Genomic DNA, 22,309 nt, shown 5'->3' with positions numbered 1-22,309 from the left:
TCTTGTTAGTGTAACTACTCCCAACCTAATCTAGTCTGAGCATCCAAGTTATTTATGTGGCAATTTCATAAGATAGGGAAAATGTGTATTTACATTTTAAAGTTGTATTCAAATAGCAAATATTTATTGAGCACCTACTTTGCCAGTCAGAGCATTATCTCTGTCAAATGCTATTCTGTATCTGGATATTTCCAAGCTTTCCTTAGCCCAATCAAAAAAATACTTGTAGGATATTCTTTTTTTTTTTTTTTTTTTGAGACAGAGTCTCGCTCTGTTGCCAGGCTGGAGTGCAGTGGTGTGATCTCGGTTCACTGCAACCTCCGCCTCCCAGGTTCAAGCAATTCTAATTCTCCTGCCTCAGTCTCCCAAGTAGCTGGGACTATAGGCACACACCAACATGCCCAGCTAATTTTTGTATTTTCAGTAGAGACGGGGTTTCACCATGTGGGTCAGGCTGGTCTTGAACTCCTGACCTCATGATCCACCCGCCTCGGCCTCCCAAAGTGCTGGGATTACAGGCATGAGCCACCGTGCCTGGCCCTTGTAGGATATTCTAATATTGCTGTTTTAGGATTTGCTGTGAACACAGAAAGAAGAAATACGATGCATTTGTCGGATTTAAAGAAAAGTAATTCAATATTGAATGCAAGAAAAGTTTTAATTGTATCTAGTTAGAAGTACAAGTATATGTTACATGTAAATTTTCTTACATAACTATCATTGGTACATGGAACTACATCAGACCAATTACATTGTTTTAAGTTTCTGAACAAACCAAAATTACTTAATGATTTAATAAATAACAATACCATCCTAAACATAACAGGACACAACTCACAACCCCTTACCCTCACCTTTGGCACGAATTCAATACACGAGACAAGACTGTCAAGTTAACATCAGATGTTCTCCCTGTTCTTCAATTGACATTGATTGCATAAACTTATTTAGTAAATCTTCTTCCTTTTTTTCTTCACTCATATATGATTCAGAATCATCTGAAGAAACTGAAGGAAAAATAGGAATTTACAATTCTCTGTTTGGAAATAAAGCTCTAAGTACAACTTTCAAAATGACCTGGCTTATTAATAAGCCTGTAGTAAAGACAAATTGCCTGCAATTTTCAAGGCTCTTAGTCACCTCACCCTTCCCCCAAGTTTCTTACTCTTTAAGATACACAATACTGTATTCTAGCCAAGTTACTGTACGGCAGATTCTCTTGTTACTAAGTCCTATTTTACCATTGATTTTCAAAATCTTTCGGTTGGGGGAAATTAAAGTGGTCAGTTACATCTTCAGAATCTCTGCATTTTCCTTTAGTTCCTTCTCATCTCTTCTATTGGGGACCACAGGGACTTTCCCCGTACAGTTTCCGCTAACTGTACCTTTTGGAACCTGACTTACCCCTTCTCTCCTGCCCTTTCCCTCATTTCTTGGATAGACATGGTACGATATTTACAGCAGACCTGGCTAACACTGTCATACAGTGATGGGATATCAATTCAGAAGGCCTAACTTCCCTACTTCTGTTTTTTCTTTTTTGTTTTGTTTTTTTTTTTTTGGAGACTAGAGTGCAGTGGTGCGATCTCGGTTCACTGTAAGCTCCGCCTCCCAGGTTCACGCCATTCTCCTGCCTCAGCCTCCCAAGTAGCTGGGATTACAGGCATGTGCCACCACACCCGGCTAATTTTGTATTTTTAGTAGAGACGGGGTTTCTCCATGTTGGTCAGGCTGGTCTCGAACTCCTGACCTCAGGTGATCTGCTAGCCTTGGCCTCTCAAAGTGCTGAGATTACAGGCATAAGCCACTGCGCCTGGCCAACTTCCCTACTTCTTACCCACCCACCTACTTCACTAATGCTGATAACTAGGAAACTACTTAACATGATTTAACATTATCAGTTCTGAGGAATACTTCTGATCATTCAGTCTGTCTTCTCTTTTTCATTTTGCAGTATTTTGTTCTTGTGGTAGAAGGATCCTTTATGCTGATCCTTCCAAAGTCTGGATTTGTCTCAGTTGCAGCTGTAAAATTTTGATAATATCACCTGCTTGGCTTGCCTCCACTGTTTTGTTGAATATCAAACAAAATGGTATACAGAAGTCCCTCCTTATCCACAGTTTTGCTTTCCAAGGTACAGTATAAGATATTTTGAGAGAGACCACATTCACATAACTTTTATTACAGTATATTGTTATAAAATTGTTCTATTATTTATTGTTGTTAATCTCTTTATGCGCCTAATTTATAAATTAAAACTTTATCATAGATATGTATTTTTTAGGAAGTAACAAAGTATATATAGGGTTCAGTAGTATCCAAGATTTCAGCCATCCACTGGGGGTCTTGGAACATATTCCCCATGGATAAGAAGGGCCTACTATAAGAGATATAGCACTTTGTAAACTAATAGATGCTATACAAAATATGTTCATCCAAAAATAGCACTAACTCATAAAAGAAGTGCTATTGCTTGAGAAAGTCATGTTTGTGGTTCTGGGTTCTGACGAATTCATTCTCTACTAAGTCTTTGACCTTGCTATTGTAAGTATCTTTAGCATTAGAAATACCTTGAATCTTACTCTTTTGAGCAGTATGTTCTTTTTTTCCTTTTCTTTTTTTTGAGATGGAGTCTCACTCTGTCACCCAGGCTGGAGTAGTACAGTGGCACAATCTCAGCTCACTCCAACCTCCGCCTCCCGGGTTCAATCGATTCTCCTGCCTCAGTCTCCCAAGTAGCTGAGATTACAGGCGCCTGCCATCACGCCCAGCTAAGTTTTGTATTTTTAGTAGAGATGGGAGTTTCGCCATGTTGGCCATGCGGATCTCGAACTCTTGACCTCAGGTGATCTGCCTGCCTCGGTCTCTCAAAGTGCTGGGATTACAGGCGTGAGCCGTGGCGCCTGGCCCAGTATGTTCTTTTAATTGCAAGCATAAACTATATGTTTGGTTTTTTATTTGTGACAATAAAAGCAAATCATATTCTAAATTTGTTAATATCTTCATAATAGAAATGAAATTGTATTTGGTATAGTATTTTTAAGCATAAGATCTTAAAAAATGCATATTGTTAAATTTCCACATTTACCTGTTTGCATGAACAGTTTCCTTGGTCTTCTAAAAATCTTCAGTGACTTATATCTTATTTTAGATGCATATCCAGTTTTTATCCTATAAGAAAGGAAAGTATCTTAGTTGGAGCCAGCAAAGTGAACAGCTGCCTAGGGCATGTGGAAGACCACACAAATTCGTTTTATTAGCTGCCAACGTCACCAAAAAGACCCTTTCAGCACCCAAATTCTCCTGTAATTTCTTAACCCTGACATGTAAAGCTGCTGCAGTGCAATTTCAATACTCATGCTGCTTAATCTTTTTCCTCTCCCTGTTATATAGTATTCCCCTGTGCATAACCAACCATATTCTTCTCCTTTTGAAAGTATTTGCATTATTTTGAGGTTGAGTGGGAATTACATTGAAAAGGGCAGTCATCCATAACTCTATCTGATAAAGAAATTTTTATAATTCCACAAAATATATTCTAAAAGAAGTGGCATATTCTTATCAGTGCAGTAAAGAAAAAGTATGAAAATATCTCTCGGCTAGGCACGGTGGCTCATGCCTGTAATCCCAGCACTTTGGGAGGCCAAGGCGGGCAGATCATCTGAGGTCAGGGGTTCAAGACCAGCCTGACCAACATGGAGAAACCCCATCTCTACTAAAAATACAAAATCAGCTGGGCATGGTGGCGCATGCCCGTAATCTCAGCTACTCAGGAAGGCTGAGGCAGGAGAATCGCTTGAACCCGGGAAGTGGAGGTTGCGGTGAGCCAAGATTGCGCCGCTGCACTTTAGCCTGGGCAACAAGAGCGAAACTTGGTCTCAAAAAAAAAAAAAAGTATCTCTCTCTGCTTTTTAAAAGTCCAGCCTATTCTGAATTTAGCAAAGTGAACATATTAGGGAACACAAGCATTAATATCACTTAGCTACCCTTCAAAAGAGATGGGGAAGGCTGGGCACAGTAGCTCACGCCTGTAATCCCAGTGCTTTGGGAGGCGGAGGTGAGAGTACCTTGGCCAACATAGTGAGATGCTTTCTCCACAAAAAATTTTTTTTAATTAGCAGGGCATGGTGGTTTGTGCCTTTAGCCCTAGCTACTTGGGAGTCTGAGGCAGAAGCATTGCTTAAGCCCAGGAGTTAGAATACTGTAAACTATATCACACCACTACACTCCAGCCTGGGTGAGAGAACAAGACCCTGTCTGAGAAAAAAAAAAAATTAAACTGAGATGCATTTCCCCCTTTTTACACTAAGAAACAGACCCTTCTTTGTTTCTCACTGGCCGCCAAAGGGAATGCTGTATGAGCATTTCAGGTGCAGGTGCAGCTGTGATATCAGAAGGCCCCGAGTCCTCTCTCTCCAGTTGGTGTCGCCATGTAGTGCAAGGGTAATGCTGTTTCTGTGAGTAACGAGAACTAAGGCGGCTTCTGTGATGAGTGAGGACACCTGTGATACAAATCACCTCTGTTAAAAGACCCTCTCACTAATTGTAAAAACTAGTGAAAAGCCAACTGGAGGTGCACCTGCCTGGCTTTTGTAAGCTGTGCTGAAGTACGTGCATGTACTGCCTCTTCATTAACATCTTCAGATAGTTTGCATTATAGATTTTAGCAATGCTGCACAGGTAATGCTTCTGGCCTGTGGTGAGGTCTGGATGCTAAAAGACAGAATAAGAGGATTTATAGTCTGCATTGTATTAGAGAAGTTGGCAATATTCCTTATCTGAAGAGATGAATGTTCAAGAGAGTTGTGCCAACCGTATTTTACTTTAGCAAATTCAACTACATTAACTTGACAAAAGAGAAAGAAATGGCCATTTAAATAGTGCAGTGGCTCTGCTTGCCATTCCACTCAGGTGATTCAGATGCCCTTTGAAGTCTGAGAACCCATTGCTCTAGATGAACAAGGAAGGAGTGAATCTGCTGTTCTGTCAAGTGTTACTTGCTGTGCGCCTCTCAGTGTGGGCATCTTGCCTTCTCAAAATTATTTTTGAGGTATAACATGGTACCTAAAATCAACCCAATTACTCTACTTAGTCTAAACTGAAGAAACATTCTTTTCCAGCACCAGAAGAATAACTGACTGTGTTGGACATTCTGAGGGACAGTATGTTGGTCTCTAAGTAATTTTGACTTGAGATTTTCATTGTACTTGCTGATTTTAGAAGTTAATGTTCACTTAAGATGTAAGATTCCACTATATATACAAGATTTACTTTACTGAATACATGATAAGTTCAAAGAAAATTCAAAATGTTAGAAAAATTTACCCTAATTCACATTGCTCTAGAGATACTTTTAGCAGTTACGATCATTAATGGGATACAGGTAACCATTGTAAAATCCTTACTGCCATTTTCTTTTATTTATTTTTTTTTTTTAAACCCTACTTGCAAGCTAATTACTGCCATTTTCTTTACCTGCTTTCTTCTTAATTTTGTAGTCCTTGAGTAAAATATGTGTGAAGTTGGGTTTCTATTTCTAGGATGGAACTTTTCTTGAGCATCTCTGTGGTTGGGGCATTAAGCTTCCCCTCAGTAAAGATACATTAGATATGAAGTATCATAAAACCTTGAAAGAACTCTTATGATAAAGAATGTATAATCTTTACATTCATTCATGAGTTTACCCAAAGATATTTATTGACTCCTAGACAATTATACTGCATCTGCAGTACCTCACCCTCTAAGCAGCCGATCTTGAGTAAAAAGTTCGGCTCTGAATACAAAGAGTATTGGTATTTAAATATGTCCCTGTTAGCATACCTTGAAAAAGGACGCATCCATCATTGATTTAGGGAGGTGGATTGTTTGATTTTGGGGAGTTTTCCATAACTCTTGCAGCTTAGCTATGTGTGAGTTCACTTTGTATCCATCTTTGATTCTGTCTGTAGGCAAAGACATCATGTGAATTTCAGAGGCAAAGATCAGTTCAACAAATTGAATTATTAAGATCTAGATATTTACATGTGTCAGTGATTATCCTGGAGTAGTACTGAATATTTTAACTCAGACTTAAATTTGAAGAGACTGTATGATATGCCATTTGGTTTTAGAGCATACAAACATCAAAGATACTTGTAAATAAATATTTTATGTATATATAATACATTATTTTGAACTCAGCTGAGATGCAGTGTTGACAGTAACTTTATCATGTCAGAAACATAGTAAAGAGAAAATATACATGCAGGATTTGTGCTTTAATGATTTACAGTAATATTTTATTATCATTTAACTTTACTATATAGTTTTTGTTTGTTTGTTTTTTTGAGACGGAGTCTCACTCTGTCCCCCAGGCTGGAGTGCAGTAGCGCGATCTCGGCTCACTGCAAGCTCCGCCTCCCCAGTTCATGCCATTCTTCTGTCTCAGCCTCCCGAGTAGCTGGGACTACAGGCACCTGCCACCATGCCCGGCTAATTTTTTGTATTTTTAGTAGAGATGGGGTTTCACCGTATTAGCCAGGATGGTCTCAATCTCCTGACCTCATGATCCTCCACCTCAGCCTCCCAAAGTGCTGGGATTACAGGCGTGAGCCACGGCGCCCGGCCTAACTTTAGTATACAGTTTTTTAAATCTTTTTTTTAAGAGATGGGATCTCACTCTGACGCCCAGGCTGGAGTGCAGTGGCATAATCATAGCTCACTGCAGCCTCAAACTCCCGGGCTCAAGCGATTCTCTCACCTCTGCATCTCAAGTAGCTGGCATTATAGGTGTGAGCCACTGCACTCGGCCTTAAAATTCTATTCTGTATTAGACTAGAGTAACACAAATTTTATCCCTTTGGAGATGTAGTATTAACATGAAAGACTGCAGAAATTTATCAAAATTTATTTTTACATAGTTTCAGTTATTTCATTTTTTATTGTTGATTTTTGTTTGTTTTTGAGATGGGGTCTCACTCTATTGCCCAGGCTAGAGTGCTGGCACAATCTCAGCTCACTGCAACCTCTGCCTCCCAGGTTCAAGCGATTCTCCTGCCTCAGCCCCCCAAATAGCTGGGATTGCAAGCATGCACTACCAGCTAATTTTTGTATTTTTAGTAGAGATGGAGTTTTACCACGATGGCTAGGCTGGTCCCAAACTCCTGACCTCAGGTGATCCGCCTGCCTTGGCCTCCCAAAGTGCTGGGATTACAGGCATGAGCCACCATGCCCAGAGTATTTCATTGTTTTAAAAACAGTTGTGGACAGCATAAAAGAATAACCTTTTAGTAAAAAATAAAAGTTGAAACATATTCCCAGAAGAATGGGAACTGGTTTTCAGTTTCAGATGTACTGAGACTAGTAATTTAGGGTATAAGCTTCACTAGCAGTTTTGGGAAAAACAGTCTCTGACAATTAAATCATGAAATGCCTCGTTTTTTTTGTTTTGGGGTTTTTTTTGGTTTTTTTTTTTTTTTTGAGAAGGAGTCTCGCTCTGTCGCCCAGGCTGGAGTGCAGTGGCACCATCTTGGCTCATTGCAAGCTGCAAGCTCCACCTCCCGGGTTCACGCCATTCTCCTGCCTCAGCCTCCCGAGTAGCTGGGACTACAGGCACCCGCCACCACGCCCAGCTAGTTTTTGTATTTTTAGTAGAGATGGCATTTCACTGTGTTAGCCAGGATGGTCTTGATCTGACCTCGTGATCTGCCCGCCTCGGCCTCCCAAAGTGCTGGGATTACAGGCGTGAGCCACCGTGCCCGGCCCCGAAATGCCTCTTTTTATAATAATACATCCCTCTTCCCTGCACACTCCCTTCTCCAGGCAACCAGTGATGTGCTTTCTATTACCATAGATTCATTTGCATTTTCTTGAGTTTGATATAAATGGGAATACACGGTATTCATTTTTTGTCTGGTTTTTCACTCAACCTAACGATTTTGAGATCCACTCATGTCACATGTAACAAATAGTTCATTTATTTTTATCGTTGGGTTATCTTTTTTTTTTTTTGAGACAGAGTCTCGCTCTGTTGCCCAGACCGGAGTGCAGTGGCGCCATCTCGGCTCACTGCAAGCTCCGCCTCGCAGGTTCATGCCATTCTCCTGCCTCAGCCTCCCGAGTAGCTGGGACTACAGGCGCCCGCCACCGTGCCCAGCTAATTTTTTGTATTTTTAGTAGAGACGGGGTTTCACCGTGTTAGCCAGGATGGTCTCGATCTCCTGAGCTTGTGATCCCACCGCCTCGGCCTCCCAAAGTGCTGGGATTACAGGCGTGAGCCACCGTGCCCGGCCTGTTCGGTTATCTTCTACTGTATATATGTTTACACTGTTATTTGATTATGTACCTGTTGATAGACATTTGGGTGGTTTCCACTTTTTGTCTATTACAAATAAAGCTGGAAAGACACATTTTAAGTTAAAAGTTTGTGGCCGGGTGTGGTGGCCCATGCCTTTAATCCCAGCACTTTGGGAGGCTGAGGCGGGCAGATCACCTGAGGTCAGGAGACCAGCCTGGCCAACATGGTGAAACCCTGTCTCTACTAAAAAATATATAAAAGTTAGCCAGGTGTGGAGGCGTACACCTGTAGTCCCAGCTACTCAGGAGGCTGAGGCAGGAGAATTGCTTGAACCCAGGAGGTGGAGGTTGCAGTGAGCCGAGATCGCAACACCGCACTCCAGCCTGGGTGAGAGAATGAGACTCTGTCTCGAAAAAAAAGTGTAGTTAGTTGAATTTAATAAGCACATTTTTGTTTCAATATTATCAGTAACAGGCTATTTCAGTTTTGTATTAAACTTTAAATTTAGTTATTTCTTCAAGATTTTGGCAAGTTGGATACTGCAGGTAAGGACTAACTAGTTGACCAAGAAATGGAAAATCATTTGGAAATTGTATTATGACCCTTGAAACATAACTTACAATCTGTAATAATATGAATGCCAATTTAAGATTTTTAAAAGTTTTTTATTTTGGAAATCCTTTTTCAAGTAAACAGAGGCTATTTATATAAGAATATGTCTTGTGTCCTTAATAAACAATATTTCTGAGATGCATATTATATTTTGGACCAACACTTAATTTCTCAATAGGTTGATAACATTTCTTTACAGAAAATGAAGCACTTAAAAATAAATAGGCTGGGCATGGTGGCTCATGCCTGTAACCCCAGTACCTTGGGAGGCTGAGGCAGGCAGATCACCTGAGGTTGGGAGTCAAGACCAAGCCTGGGCAACATGGTGAAACCCGTCTCTACTAAAAAAAAAAACCACACACACAAAATACTTAGCCAGGCATGGTGTCACACCCCTGTAATCCCAGGTACTTGGGAGGCTGAGGCAGAAGAATCACTTGAACCCGGGAGGCGGAGGTTGCAGTGAGCTGAGTCACTGCAACTGCACTCCAGCCTGGGTGACAGAGTGAGATTGACTCAAAAGAAAAAGAAAAAGAAAAATAGTACAGCAGTGCCTCGAACATTTAAACATAGAATTGCCATATAATCTAATAATTCCACTTCTGATCCAGCAATTCCAAAAGAACTGAAAGCAGGGACACAAACAGATTATTTATCCATGCTCATAGCAGCATTACTTCATAATAGCCAAAAAGTGGAAGAAACCCAAGTATCCATCAACAGATGAATATATAAACAAAGTGTGGTATATACAAACAATGGAATATTATTTAGCCTTAAAAAACAAGAGAATTCTGACACATGGTACAATATGGATGAACCCTGAAGACATGCTAAGTGAAATAAGCCAGTCACAAAGGACAAATATTGTATGATTTAACTTTTATGAGATACCTAGGAAAATCAAATATATACGGAGCGAATGGAGGTTGCAAGAGGCCAGGGGAAAGGAGGTATATAGGGAATTAGTGGTTTTTTATTTTGTTTTTAAATTTTCTTTTAGAGACAAAAAAAATTAAAGTTAATTTTATGTTGCCCAGGCTGGTCTCAAACTCCTGGGCTCCAGCGATCCTCCAGCCCTAGCCTCCCAAAGTTCTGGGATTACACACATAAGCCACTGCGCCCACCTGAGAGTTAGTGTTTTATAGGTATGGAGTTTTAGTTTGGGAAGATGAAAACTTTCTGGAAATGGATGGTGGTAGTGGTTGCACAACAGTGTGAATATACTTAATGCCACTGAAATGTACACTTAAAAATGATTAAAATGGGCGAGGTGCAGTGGCTCATGCCTATACATCCCAGCACTTTGGGAGGCTGAGGTGGGCAGATCACTTGAGTCCAGGAGTTTGGGACCAGCCTGGCCTACATGGTGAAACCCTTAGGCTGGGCACGGTGGCTCATGCCTTTAATCCCAGCATTTTGGGAGGCCAAGGCGGGCGGATCACGAGGTCAGGAGATTGAGACCATCCTGGCTAACATGGTGACACCCTGTCTCTAGAAATATATAAAAAAATTAGCCAGGCATGGTGGCGGGCACCTGTAGTCCCAGCTACTCAGGAGGCTGAGGCAGGAGAATGGCGTGAACCCGGGAGGTGGAGCTTGCAGTGAGCCAAGATCGTGCCACTGCACTCCGGACTGGGCAACAGAGTGAGACTCTGTCTCAAAAAAAAAAAAAAAATTAGCCAGGCGTGGTGGGAGGGCACCTGTAATCCCAGCTACTCAGGAGGCTGAGGCAGGAGAATCGCTTGAACTCAGGAGGCAGCGGTTGCAGTGAGCCGAGATCGCGCCATTGCGCTCCAGCCTGGGCAACAAAAGTGAAACTCCTTCTCAAAAAAAAAAAAAAAAAGATTAAAATAGTAAATTTTATATTATGTATATTTTACCATAAATAAATAGTTAACCAACCCAAGAACTTTTGAATATACTGCTTGGACTATATGCCCTCAAACAAAAACAACTCTAAGGAAATACTGATCTCTAATTAATTACTAGGCTTTTTTTGTTGTTTTGTTTTTTGTTTTTTTGCGTTTTTTTTTTTTAGATGGAGTCTCGCTCTGTCGCCAGGCTGGAGTGCAGTGGCGCGATCTCTGCTTACTACAACCTCCAACTCCCTGGTTCAAGTGATTCTCCTGCCTCAGTCTCCCAAGTAGCTGGGATTACAGACACGCGCCACCACGCCCAGCTAATTTTTTGTATTTTTTAGTAGAGATGGGGTTTCATCATGTTGGCCAGAATGGTCTCAATCTCCTTACCTCGTGATCCACCCACCTCAGCCTTCCAAAGTGCTGGAATTACAGGCATGAGCCACTGCGCCCGGCCTACTAGGCTTTTTTTTTTTTTTTTTTTTCCAGAAGCATGTGTTAGCACTTCAGAAACTACTTTTTTATACATCTTAGGACGAAGCAAATAATATATTGTAGTTAATGAGAAGGAGGTCTCACACTTTTGGAGAGAAGAGTTACCTATTAATATGGAAAGAGGAAAGCACAGAATAAACCCTGTTTGTTGGATTGGAATTTGGAGTTAGTAGAAATATTGAAATAGATATGTATGGGTATGTATGTGCTCACAGGTAAATGCACACACATTTCTTTCCCAGCACTGTCCTCGGAGAAAGTCTAGAAGCAATGATAATATATTATAAATAAGCACACCTAGCACCCAGATCTTGGTTTCTATGTACTCTTCTCTACTTTAAATATATAATTTTTTTTTTTTTTTTTTTTTTGAGACAGAGTCTCGCTCTGTTGCCCAGGCTGGAGTGCAGTGGTACAATCTCGGCTCACTGCAAGCTCCGCCTCCCGAGTTCACGCCATTCTCCTGCCTCAGCCTCCCGATTAGCTGGGACTACAGGCGCCCACCACGACGCCTGGCTAATTTTTTGTATTTTTAGTAGAGACGGGGTTTCACCATGTTAGCCAGGATGGTCTCGATCTCCTGACCTTGTGATCCACCCGCCTCGGCCTCCCAAAGTGCTGGGATTACAGGCATGAGCCACTGCGCCCGGCCTTAAATATATCAAATTTTTAAGAAAAGGGTTCTATGTTAGTTTTATTTTGCTGCCATAACAACACAACTTTAGTGGCCTAAAACAACACTCACGTATTGTCTCATAGTTCTGTAGCTCAAAAGACTGAGTATAACATGAATTCACTGGGTTCTCTGCTTAGAATCTCACAAGGCCAAAATCAAGGCATCGGGGTGCCTGGGCTGGATTGGGGTGCCTAGAGCCTGTAGTGATTCATTCAGGTTGTTGGCAGAATTCAGTTCCTTACAAAACCAAAGTCCCTATTTCCTTGACATGTGGCTGTCTTCATCTTCAAGCCAACAATGGAGTGTTAAGATCTCTCCTTTCACATCTAACTGCTCCTCTTCCCCACATCTGTCTGACTTCAGCCAGAGAAACTCCTCTGCTTTTAAGGGCTCATGGGGCTAGGCTGGGCCCACCCAGAAAATTCAAAATAACATCTCTTTTGAGGGTTATAACTTAATTTTGCCTGCAAAATTGCTCCTGCCATGTAACATAACATATTTACAGGTTAGAGAGATTAGAGTGTGAACATCTTTGGGGACCATGCTGCCTACCACAGGCTCTTTGGAGAAATGGCTGACGTCAAGGGTAGAATAGGGACAGTACAATGGTTTGTGCTAAAAGATAAAAGTGTTCAAAGGATAATGGAGACAGAGAACAAGAGCCATCTTTAAAGGGCTCCCACTGGCCAAATCTGGGATAATTTGAGCATCAAAATAAATAACAGATTTAAAGTAAAGTATTTAACCTATTGAATGGTATAAGAATCTATGTGTTGACAATTATATAATAAATATATAAATTGAAAAATGGTAGAGAAAGGGAAGCTCTTCATTAGAAAGCCATCTGAAAAATGTAGACTCCATGGAATTAGAAAAAGCACATATGGCCGGGCACGGGGGCTCATGCCTGTAATCCCAGCACTTTGGGAGGCCGAGGTGGGCAGATCACAAGGTCAGGAGATCGAGACCATCTTGGCTAACATGGTGAAACCCCGTCTCTACTAAAAATACAAAAAATTAGCTGGGCATGGTGGCAGGCACCTGTGATCCCAGCTACTCGGGAGGCTGAGGCAGGAGAATGGCATGAACCCGGGAGGCGGATCTTTGCAGTGAGCCGAGATCACGCCACTGCACTCCAGCCTGGGCCACAGAGGGAGACTCCGTCTCAAAAAAAAAAAAAAAAGAAAAAGAAAAAGCACATATTTCTAGCCATCTTAATCATAATGGATTTAGTCAAGAATGAATGACAAGACCGGGCTTGGTGACTCATGCCTGTAATCCCAGCACTTTGGGAGGCCGAGGCGGGTGGATCACGAGGTCAGCAAATTGACACCATCCTGGCTAACACACAGTGAGACCCCGTCTCTACTAAACAAATACAAAAAAATTGGGCGTGGTGGCGGGCGCCTGTGGTCCCAGCTACTCGGGAGGCTGAGGCAGGAGAATGGCATAAACCTGGGAGGAGGAGCTTGCAGTGAGCCGAGATTGCGCCACTGCACTCCAGCCTGGGCCACAGAGGGAGACTCTGTCTCAAAAAAAAAAAAAAAAAGAAAAGAAAAGAAAAATCACGTATTTCTAGCCATCTTAATCATAATGGATTTAGTCAAGAATGGATGACAAGACCGGGCGCGGTGACTCACGCCTGTAATCCCAGCACTTTGGGAGGCCGAGGCGGGTGGATCACGAGGTCAGGAGATAGACACCATCCTGGCTAACACAGTGAGACCCCGTCTCTACTAAAAAAAAAAATACAAAAAAATTAGGCGAGCGTGGTGGTGGGCACCTGTAGTCCCAGCTACTCAGGAGGCTGAGGCAGGAGAAGGGCGTGAACCTGGGAGGCGGAGCTTGCAGTGAGCCGAGGTTGCGCCACTGCACTCCAGCCTAGGCGACAGTGCGAGACTCCGTCTCAAAAATAAATAAATAAATAAAAGAATGGATGACAAAACTAATGGATGAAAGTTTGAGAAGTAATAGGCTATATACAAAGTCTCAAAGTATATCCCCATATACTTTTACCTTTACAAAGGGTAAGAATCATAACTTTACAGTGGTGAAAGCTGGCAGACATCACCTGAACCAAACGATGACAACATTGTCAGTAACGGATTAATGCACAGCAAGGGTCTCCTGATATGATTAGCCAGGACAAACTCAGCACCACTTCTGTGCTATTCCTGCCAGAAGGACATAAGCTGAATCTCACGGGAGGAAACATCAAACAAACCCAAATTTAGGGAAATTCTACAAAAGAACATGCCTGGGCCAGATGCAGTGCTCACACCTGTAGTCCCAACTACTTGGAAGGCTTAGGTGGGAGGATCACCTGAGCCCAGGAGGTTGAGGCTGCAGTGTGCTCTAATTGTGCCACTGCACTCCAGCCTGGGCAACAGGGTGAGAACCTGTCTCAAACAAACAAAACCCCACAGGTCTGTATTCTTCAAAAATATCAATGTCGGCCTGGCGTGGTGGCTCACACCTGTAATCCCAGCACTTTGGGAGGCTGAGGTGGGCAAATCCTTTAGGTCAGGGGTTTGAGACCAGCCTGGCCAACATGGTGAAACCCTGTCTCTACTAAAAATACAAAAATTAGCCAGGCATGGTGGCATGTGCCTATAATCCCAGCTACTCCAGAGGCTGAGACACAAGAACTGCTTGAACCTGGTGGGGCAGAGGTTGCGGTGAGCCAAGATTGTGCAACAGCACTCCAGCCTGGGCGACAGAGTGAGACTTCGTCTCAAAAAAAAAGAAAAAAAGCTAAGAAACATAAAAACATTAGGCCAGGCGCGGTGGCTCACACCTGTAATCCCAGCACTTTGGGAGGCCAAGGCGGGTGGATCACGAGGTCAGGAGATTGAGACCATCCTGGCTAACATGGTGAAACCCCATGTCTACTAAAAAGAAAAAAAATTCAAAAAATTAGCTGGGCGTGGTGGCGGGTGACTGTAGTCCCAGCTACTCGGGAGGCTGAGGCAGGAGAATGGCGTGAACCTGGGAGGCAGAGCTTGCAGTGAGCTGAGATCGCGCCACTGGACTCCAGCCTGGGCAACAGGGCGAGACTCCGTCTCAAAAAAAAAAGAAACATTGACAACTGAATGCTATTCATAAACTTGGATTTTTTTTATTTTTGGCTATAAAGGATATTATTGAAACAATAAACAATATCTCAATAAGGTCTATAGATAACAGTATTTCAAGTTCTTGATTTGGATAATTATTTTGTGAGATAAATAAATGTAGTTAAGATAGGCCAAGTGTGGTGGCTCATGCCTGTAATCCCAGCACTTTGGGAGGCCGAGGTGTTCAGATTGCTTGAGCCCAGGAGTTTGAGACCAGCCTGGGCAACTTGGCAAGACTCCCATCTCTACTAAAAATATAAAAATTAGCTGGGTGTGGTGGCGCATGCCTGTGGTCCCAGCTACTCTGGAGGGTAAGGTGGGAGGATCACTTGAGCCCAGGAGGTGGAGGCTGCAGTGAGCCGATTGTACCCCTGCACTCCTGCCTGGGGGATAGAGTAAAAAATATAGCTAAGATAAATACCCCCACTTTTTTTTTTTTTTTGCCAGGGGTGAAGTCCCAGTTACTTGGGAAGCTGAGGCCAAAGGATCACTTGAACCAGGGAGGTCGAGGCTGCAGTTAGCTGAGATTGCACCACTGCACTCCAGCCTGGGAGACAAAGTGAAACCTTGTCTTAAAATAAATAAATAAAGGAAATACATACTTGGAAGTATTTAAGAATAAAGAGGGCCAGGCGCCGTGGCTCATTCCTGCCCAGCACTTTGGGAGGCCAAGGCGGGCGGATAACCTGAGGTCAAGAGTTAAAGACCAGCCTGGCCAACATGGTGAAACCCTGTCTCCACTAAAAATACAAAAATCAGCCAGGTATGGTGGCGTGTGCCTGTAATCCCACCTACTTGGGAGGCTGAGGCATGAGAATGGCTTGAACCTGGGAGACCGAGGTTGCAATAAGCCGAGATTACACCACTGCACTCCAGCCTGCGCGACAGAGTGAGACTCCGTCTCAAAAATAATAATAACAGTAATATCTAGAGTCACTGCCAGTAGTTGGCTATCGTGTTTATTTTAAATAATAGAATGAATCCTTAAGTTCAACTATAGAGGAAGACAATCAAGCACTTGCTGAATACTGGCCCTTTTCCCCTCCAATTATAAACAGCAATACACATTGTTCACTGCAGATTAGTGAAGTAAACTAAGTGTATAAAAAGAAAATAAAAACTTTTAATCCCACAATCTAGTAGTAATTTTTTTTAATTAATTTATTTTTTTTGAGACGGAGTTTCACTCCTGTTGCCCAGGCCGGAGTTCAATGGCGCGATCTCGGCTCACCGCAACCTCTGCCTCCCAGGTTCAAGCGATTCTCCTGCCTCAGTCTCCCGAGTAGCTGGGATTATAGGGATGCGCCACCACACCCAGCTAATTTTTTGTATTTTAGTAGAGACGGGGTTTCTCTATGTTGGTCAGGCTGGTCTCGAATTTCTGACCTCAGGTGATCCGCCCGCCTCAGCCTCCCAAAGTGCTGGGATTACAGGTGTGAGCCACGGCGCCTGGCTTTTTTTTTTTTTTTTTTTTTTGAGACAGAGTCTCGCTCTGTCGCCCAGGCTCAAGTGCAGTGGTGTGATCTTAGCTCACTGCAACCTCCGCCTCCTGAGTTGAAGTGATTCTCCTGCCTCAGCCTTCTGAGTAGCTGGGACTACGGACGTGCACCACCACACCTGGCTAATTTTTTTGTATATTTAGCAGAGACGGGGTTTCACCATGTTGGTCAGGCTGGTCTCGAACTCCTGACCTCAGGTGATCCACCTACCTCGGCCTCCCAAAGTGCTGGGATTACAGGTGTGAGCCACCGTGCCTGGCCTAGTAGTAATTATTTTAAACCACTTTGACATATTGCCTTTCAGAGTTTTTACTAAGCATATATTTGTTTAGAAATTTTCCTTTTATATAACTAAGTCAATCTAATATACTGATAATTGTTAATATTTCTTCTTTTATTTCCCTCCACATCTAGAATATATTACTAATAATTATATTGTTTTGTGTTTCCTTTCTTTTTTACACTGAACTATAATTCAGTAAGAATTTTGGTGAGGAATCTAAATTAATGAACCCAGACTGCAACACATTTTTTAAATGACCATATTATTTATTTATATATGTATATATGCACACATATATGTCTGTATATTTTTTTCCCAGGTAACTGTAATGACTATATATTTACCAAGGAAAAGCAAAGTGAACCCAGGTTTATGTATCACTGAATTTAAATGAAACATTTAAAACCTATTATAACTACTATACTTAAAATATATATACATACACACACACTCCTACAGTCAGTTAATTCCAGCTCCTCTCCCAAGGGAAAAAAAAGCAATTAGTGAGAGACCTTTGGGGGATTGTCTTACCTACTCTAACTCCAGCAGAGAAGAGGTGAATACTTTGAAAGCTCTATTCTTTATTTCAAGTGAGAGGAAAACATCAGCACTAAGAAATATTTTGTATTCTTTGAAGCAATTCAATTTGGAATTTTTTTCTTCTATCCATGTACAAACCCCAGGCTGTGCTCTGTGCTTTTCAACCAACATCAGCTATAAATACAGTTCTTTTAGGATTCACTGCTAATTTTAAAAATGCTTAATGTAAAATATACTGTACCAACAGACAAGAAAAAAACCTTCCTGATTGCTCTTTGAAATCTTAAAGACTAAGTTCACCAAGGATGCTAATACAATCTATTTTTAACTCTATTGTGGGCTGGGTGTGGTGGCTCACGCCTGTAATCCCAGTACTTTGGGAGGCGGAGGCAGGTGGATCACCTGAGGTCAGGAGTTCAAGACCAGCCTGGCCAACATGGCGAAATCCTGTCTCTACTAAAAATAGAAAGATTAGCCAGGCGTGGTGGCACGCACCTGTAGTCCCAGCTACTCAGGAGGCTGAGGCAGAAGAATCGCTTGAACCCAGGAGGCAGAGGTTGCAGTGAGCCCAGATCGCACCACTGCACTCCAGCCCAGGCAACAGAGTGAGACTCCGTCTCAAAAAAAAGAGAAAAGAAAAAAACTCTATTGTGTAAGTAGTTACAGACGAATAGGCTTCTCAGAACCATGTTACTTATAAGTATTATCTGCTTTATATGCACTACTCACCAGAACCTTTGGAATTCTGGTAACAAGAGTATCCAGCTGATCTGTTGAAAAAATAAAGCATATAAATAATATGTAATAATTACAATGTTACAAGCACTGAACAACATATTTCCATTTTTTTTTTTTTTTTTGAGACAGGGTCTCACTTTGTCACCCAGGCTGGAGTGCAGTGTCATGATCTCGGGTCATTGGAACCTCTGCCTCCCAGTTTCAAGTGATTCTCCCACCTCAGCCTCCCAGGTAGCTGGGACTAGCGCTGCTACACCCAGCTAATTTTTGTATTTTGAGTACAGACGGTTTCACCATATTGGCCAGGCTGGTCTCAAACTCCTGACCTCAGGTGATCTGCCTGCCTCAGCCTCCCAAAGTGGTGGGATTAAAGGCGTGAGCCACTGCACCCAACCAACATATTTCAAATTTTAAAAAAGGATAGTGTTGCATATTATTTTTACTTTTCATGTTTCCATCAGAAATAATGTCTTGCAAATTTTTTCCTATAATTCTGGTTAAATCCTAATGGCTCCAAGATTTTTTTCTTTCCTTTTTTAGAGATGGGGTCTCCCTCCTTCACCCAGGCTAGAGTGCAGTGTCACAATCATAGCTCATCACAGCCTCAAAATCCTGGGCTCAAACGATCCTCAGCCTCCCAAGTAGCCAGGACCACAGGCATGCACCACAACACCTGGCTAATTTTTATACAGACGCAAGCCACCATGCCTATCTTGGGTCTTAATTTTATAGCTTCCTAATCTCATTCCTACAGTGAGCTCAATAAAGTAGTTGGGGCTCCTGGGCTTTCCATGTTATTATCTTGCTGTCTTTATTTTTAATGAAGTGATTTGGGTATTGAAAAGACTGTTCTTTTTTTTTTTTCTTTTTTGAGGTAGAGTCTTGCTCTGTCGACCAGGCTGGAGTGCAATGGCGTGATCTTGGTTCACTGCAACCTCCACCTTCCAGGTCCAAGCAATTCTCCCACTTCAGCCTCCCCGTAGCTGGGATTACAGGTGCTCGCCACCATGCCCTGCTAATTTTTCCATCTTTAGTACAGACGAGGTTTCGCCATGTTGGCCAGGCCGGTCTCAAACTCCTGACCTCAACTGATTCGCCCGCCTCAGCCTCCCAAAGTGCTGAGATTACAGGCGTGAGCCACCACACCACGCCAAAAGACTGTTCTTTGAATAGTAATTAAGGTGTGCTAGAACTAATAAGTTGGTCTGTAATGTTTCTAATTTCATACAAATTCTTTTTCTTTTCTAAACTTAAGACAAAACAACCTTCCTTCCCTCATCCTGAAATTTATTCAATGACCAAGAGTTCATGGGCCAGGCGCCAAGTTTATAAAGTTTTTGTTATGAACTTTTCACCGCCGCTACCTCTGCTATTTTATTCCAAGCCACCGTATCATTTTCTTGTATTCCAACTTCCTAATTCTACCCTTGCTCCTTCCAGTTTATTCTCCAACTAGCAACCAGCATGATCCTTTTTAAGTGAAGTAAGATCACATCACTTCTCTGCTGGCAGCCCTCCTGTGGCTTCCTTTCTCAAAGGTTGACTTTATAGGGCATGAGGGAGTTTTGAAGGAGTGATAGAGCTGCTCTGTATCTTTAGTGTGGCAGTGCTTACACAGCCATGTGCATTTGTCAAAACCCATCATTATACATGAAAAAGTAAGACTTTAATTTGTGTAAATTATGCCTCAATAAACCTGACTTTAAAGAAAAAAAGTGCCCGGGCACGGTGGCTCACGCCTGTAATCCCAGCACTTTGGGAGGCCGAGGCGGGTGGATCACGAGGTCAGGAGATCGAGACCATCCTGGCTAACACGGTGAAACCCTGTTCTCTACTAAAAATGCAAAAAATTAGCCAGATGTAGTGGCACGTGCCTATAGTCCCAGCTACTCAGGAGGCAGGAGAATCGCTTGAACCTGGGAGGCGGAGGTTGCAGTGAGCCAAGATCACATCACTGCACTCCAGCCTGGGTGACAGAGCGAGACTGTCTCAAAAAAAAAGAAGAAAAAAAGTAAGGAGTTCTGGAGTTCCCATTAGTTAATAATGGGATTTTTGGCAGATTACTTCCCCTTTCAGATTAGTAAATATGACTGGAATTGATGATTTTTAAGTCCCCTGCCAGTGCCAACATTGTATCATGTAGCATAATAAACCTGATTCTAGTTTGAAAATTTTATTTTGTATTTCTGGGAATATAAACTTTTCATAAATTAGTCTTGGTTTGTGTTTTTTAGTGGGGTTCCTTAAACCGAACTGAAGGGCATACTGTCTTTTTTTTAAATTATATTTTTAAAAGAGTTTGGATAAACTAAAGGAGGCATGGAGATGAACGACAGGCGGAGATAAAAGGAAAGGACAAACAACCTCTTTGTGCCTGTTTTGTCATCCATAAAGTGGGGATCATAATAGAACCTTCTAGGATTACAGGCTCACGCCCATCTCTACTAAAAATACAAAAATTAGCCAGGTATGTGGTGGCACACACCTGTAGTCCCAGCTACTTGGGAGGCTGAGGCAGGAGAATTGCTTGAACCCAGGAGGCGGAGGTTGCAGTTAGCCGAGATCGTGACACTGCACTCCAGCCTGAGTGACAGAGGGAGACTCTGTCTCAAAAAAAAAAAAAAAAAAAAAATTCACGTATCTCCTGATACACTAGGATCCTGCAGTCGGCCAAGGACTGTGAAGAACAGAAAAGAAACCTAAGACTCCATCCCATCTTTAAGAAGTCTTCAGTAGCACCAGAGACAAAAAGGACGCCCATGTGGGCGGATCACGAGGTCAGGAGATCGAGACAATCCTGGCTAACACGGTGAAGCCCCGTCTCTACTAAAAATACAATCAAGTAGCCGGGCGTGGTGGCACGCGCTTGTAATCCCAGCTGCTCCAGAGACTGAGGGAGGAGAATGGCGTGAACTCGGGAGGCGGAGCTTGCAGTGAGCTGAGATGGCACCACTGCACTCCAGCCTGGGCGACAGAGCGAGACTCTGTCTCAAACAAAAAAAAAAAGGATGTCCATGGGTGCAACAGGGGCCCTGACTGCGGGTTGTACTGAACGGCAAACATCGCAGTTCTTGCTTTTAGGGAATAAAGTAGGGAGAGGAAGAGGAGGTAGAGTCTCCAGCAGTGACTTCAACAGCTCGTTGTCTTCACTATCTAGGAAATAGGTGTAAAAACCTGCTCAAAACGAAATAGATTTGTGAAAAAAGGAACTTCAGTGTGAAGAAAATGTCAAGATCAAGGTACCTCGGATATTCAGTCATTGGTCTCATTGGCGATTAGAAACTCTCGTTTGAGGTCGGGCCCAATGGTTCACCCTGTAATCCCAGCAATTTGGGAGGCCGAGGCGGGCGGCTCACTTGAGGTCAGGGGTTCGACATCAGCCTAGCCAACATGGTGAAACCACCTCTCTACTAAAAATACAAAAATTAGCCAGGCGTGGTGGCAGGCGCCTGTAATCCCAGCTACTCGGGAGGCGAGGCAGGAGAATCACTTGAACCTGGGAGGCTGAGGTTGCAGTGAGCTGAGATCGCACCACTGCACTCCAGCCTAGGCAACAGAGCGAGACTGTCTCGCTCCAAAAAACAAGAAAGAAAAGAAAAAAAAAGAAAAAGAAAGAAATCCCCGTTTGACAGGAAGGTGGCTCATGTCACTAGAGGGAAGGAACTGGTTTATGGGCCTGGATGCCCCCAGCTGAACCAGGGGACATCTTCCTCCTCTGTCCCCGCCGCCACGCCTTTCGGTGGACACACAGTTCGGTGCCAGACAGCAAACGTCCCAGCAGGGCTCGCAGCGCCCCCTCGGGGCAGAGAGATGCACGCGGGCGACTGTCGCAGTCACCTCGTGGCCACTGCACCAAACGCTCCTCCGAAGCTTCCCTCAGAGGCCCTCCCTCAACCGTGAGGCAGTCCTCCCCTCTGCCCTCCTGTCCACAACACAACTGCTCCCCGCCTCCCACTTGAGGGCACCGGGGCCAGGCCCCAAGACGAGAGGCCGGCCGCAGCCTTCCTCCACGGGGCTCACGACCCGGGGGCCCCACGCTGCCACCCTTTACCCCGGGGCCCCCAACCTCACCCGCCGCCGCCACCCTCGGTCCCGGCCACTGCGGGCGGCTCTGCAGAAGAGCTACGCTCCGTCCAGTCGGACCCCGGACCCTGGCCGGGCATCTCCGCGGCGCCGAGACCGCGAGCCGTGTGCAGGAGCAGCTGTCCCAGCG

The 22,309-nt window shown here is 43.3% G+C and overlaps 1 protein-coding gene across 2 annotated transcripts; it reads right to left on the bottom strand.

Annotated features, from left to right (window-relative positions):
- Positions 1-639: 639 nt before the first annotated feature.
- On the bottom strand, positions 640-22,307 carry FAM216A (family with sequence similarity 216 member A). Of its 2 annotated transcripts, none has more exons than XM_002823734.5 (7): positions 22,168-22,307; positions 18,088-18,128; positions 5,821-5,942; positions 4,584-4,713; positions 4,319-4,502; positions 3,089-3,171; positions 640-1,007 (listed from the first exon to the last, which is right to left on the bottom strand). In XM_002823734.5, exons 1-7 carry the CDS (start codon positions 22,257-22,259, stop codon positions 889-891), a joined length of 771 nt encoding a protein of 256 aa, XP_002823780.1. In that variant the 5' UTR covers positions 22,260-22,307; the 3' UTR covers positions 640-888. The 2 variants fall into 2 exon arrangements, with proteins under 2 accessions (XP_002823780.1, XP_054384201.1); XM_054528226.1 differs by lacking the exon at positions 22,168-22,307 and adding an exon at positions 21,340-21,640.
- Between the last annotated feature and the right edge of the window lie 2 nt (positions 22,308-22,309).

Source organism: Pongo abelii, chromosome 10 (genome assembly GCF_028885655.2).
Source record: "Pongo abelii isolate AG06213 chromosome 10, NHGRI_mPonAbe1-v2.0_pri, whole genome shotgun sequence".
Lineage (NCBI taxonomy): Eukaryota > Metazoa > Chordata > Mammalia > Primates > Hominidae > Pongo > Pongo abelii.
Note: the sequence above shows the minus strand (reverse complement) of the source record. Positions and strands in the feature narration are given on the sequence as shown.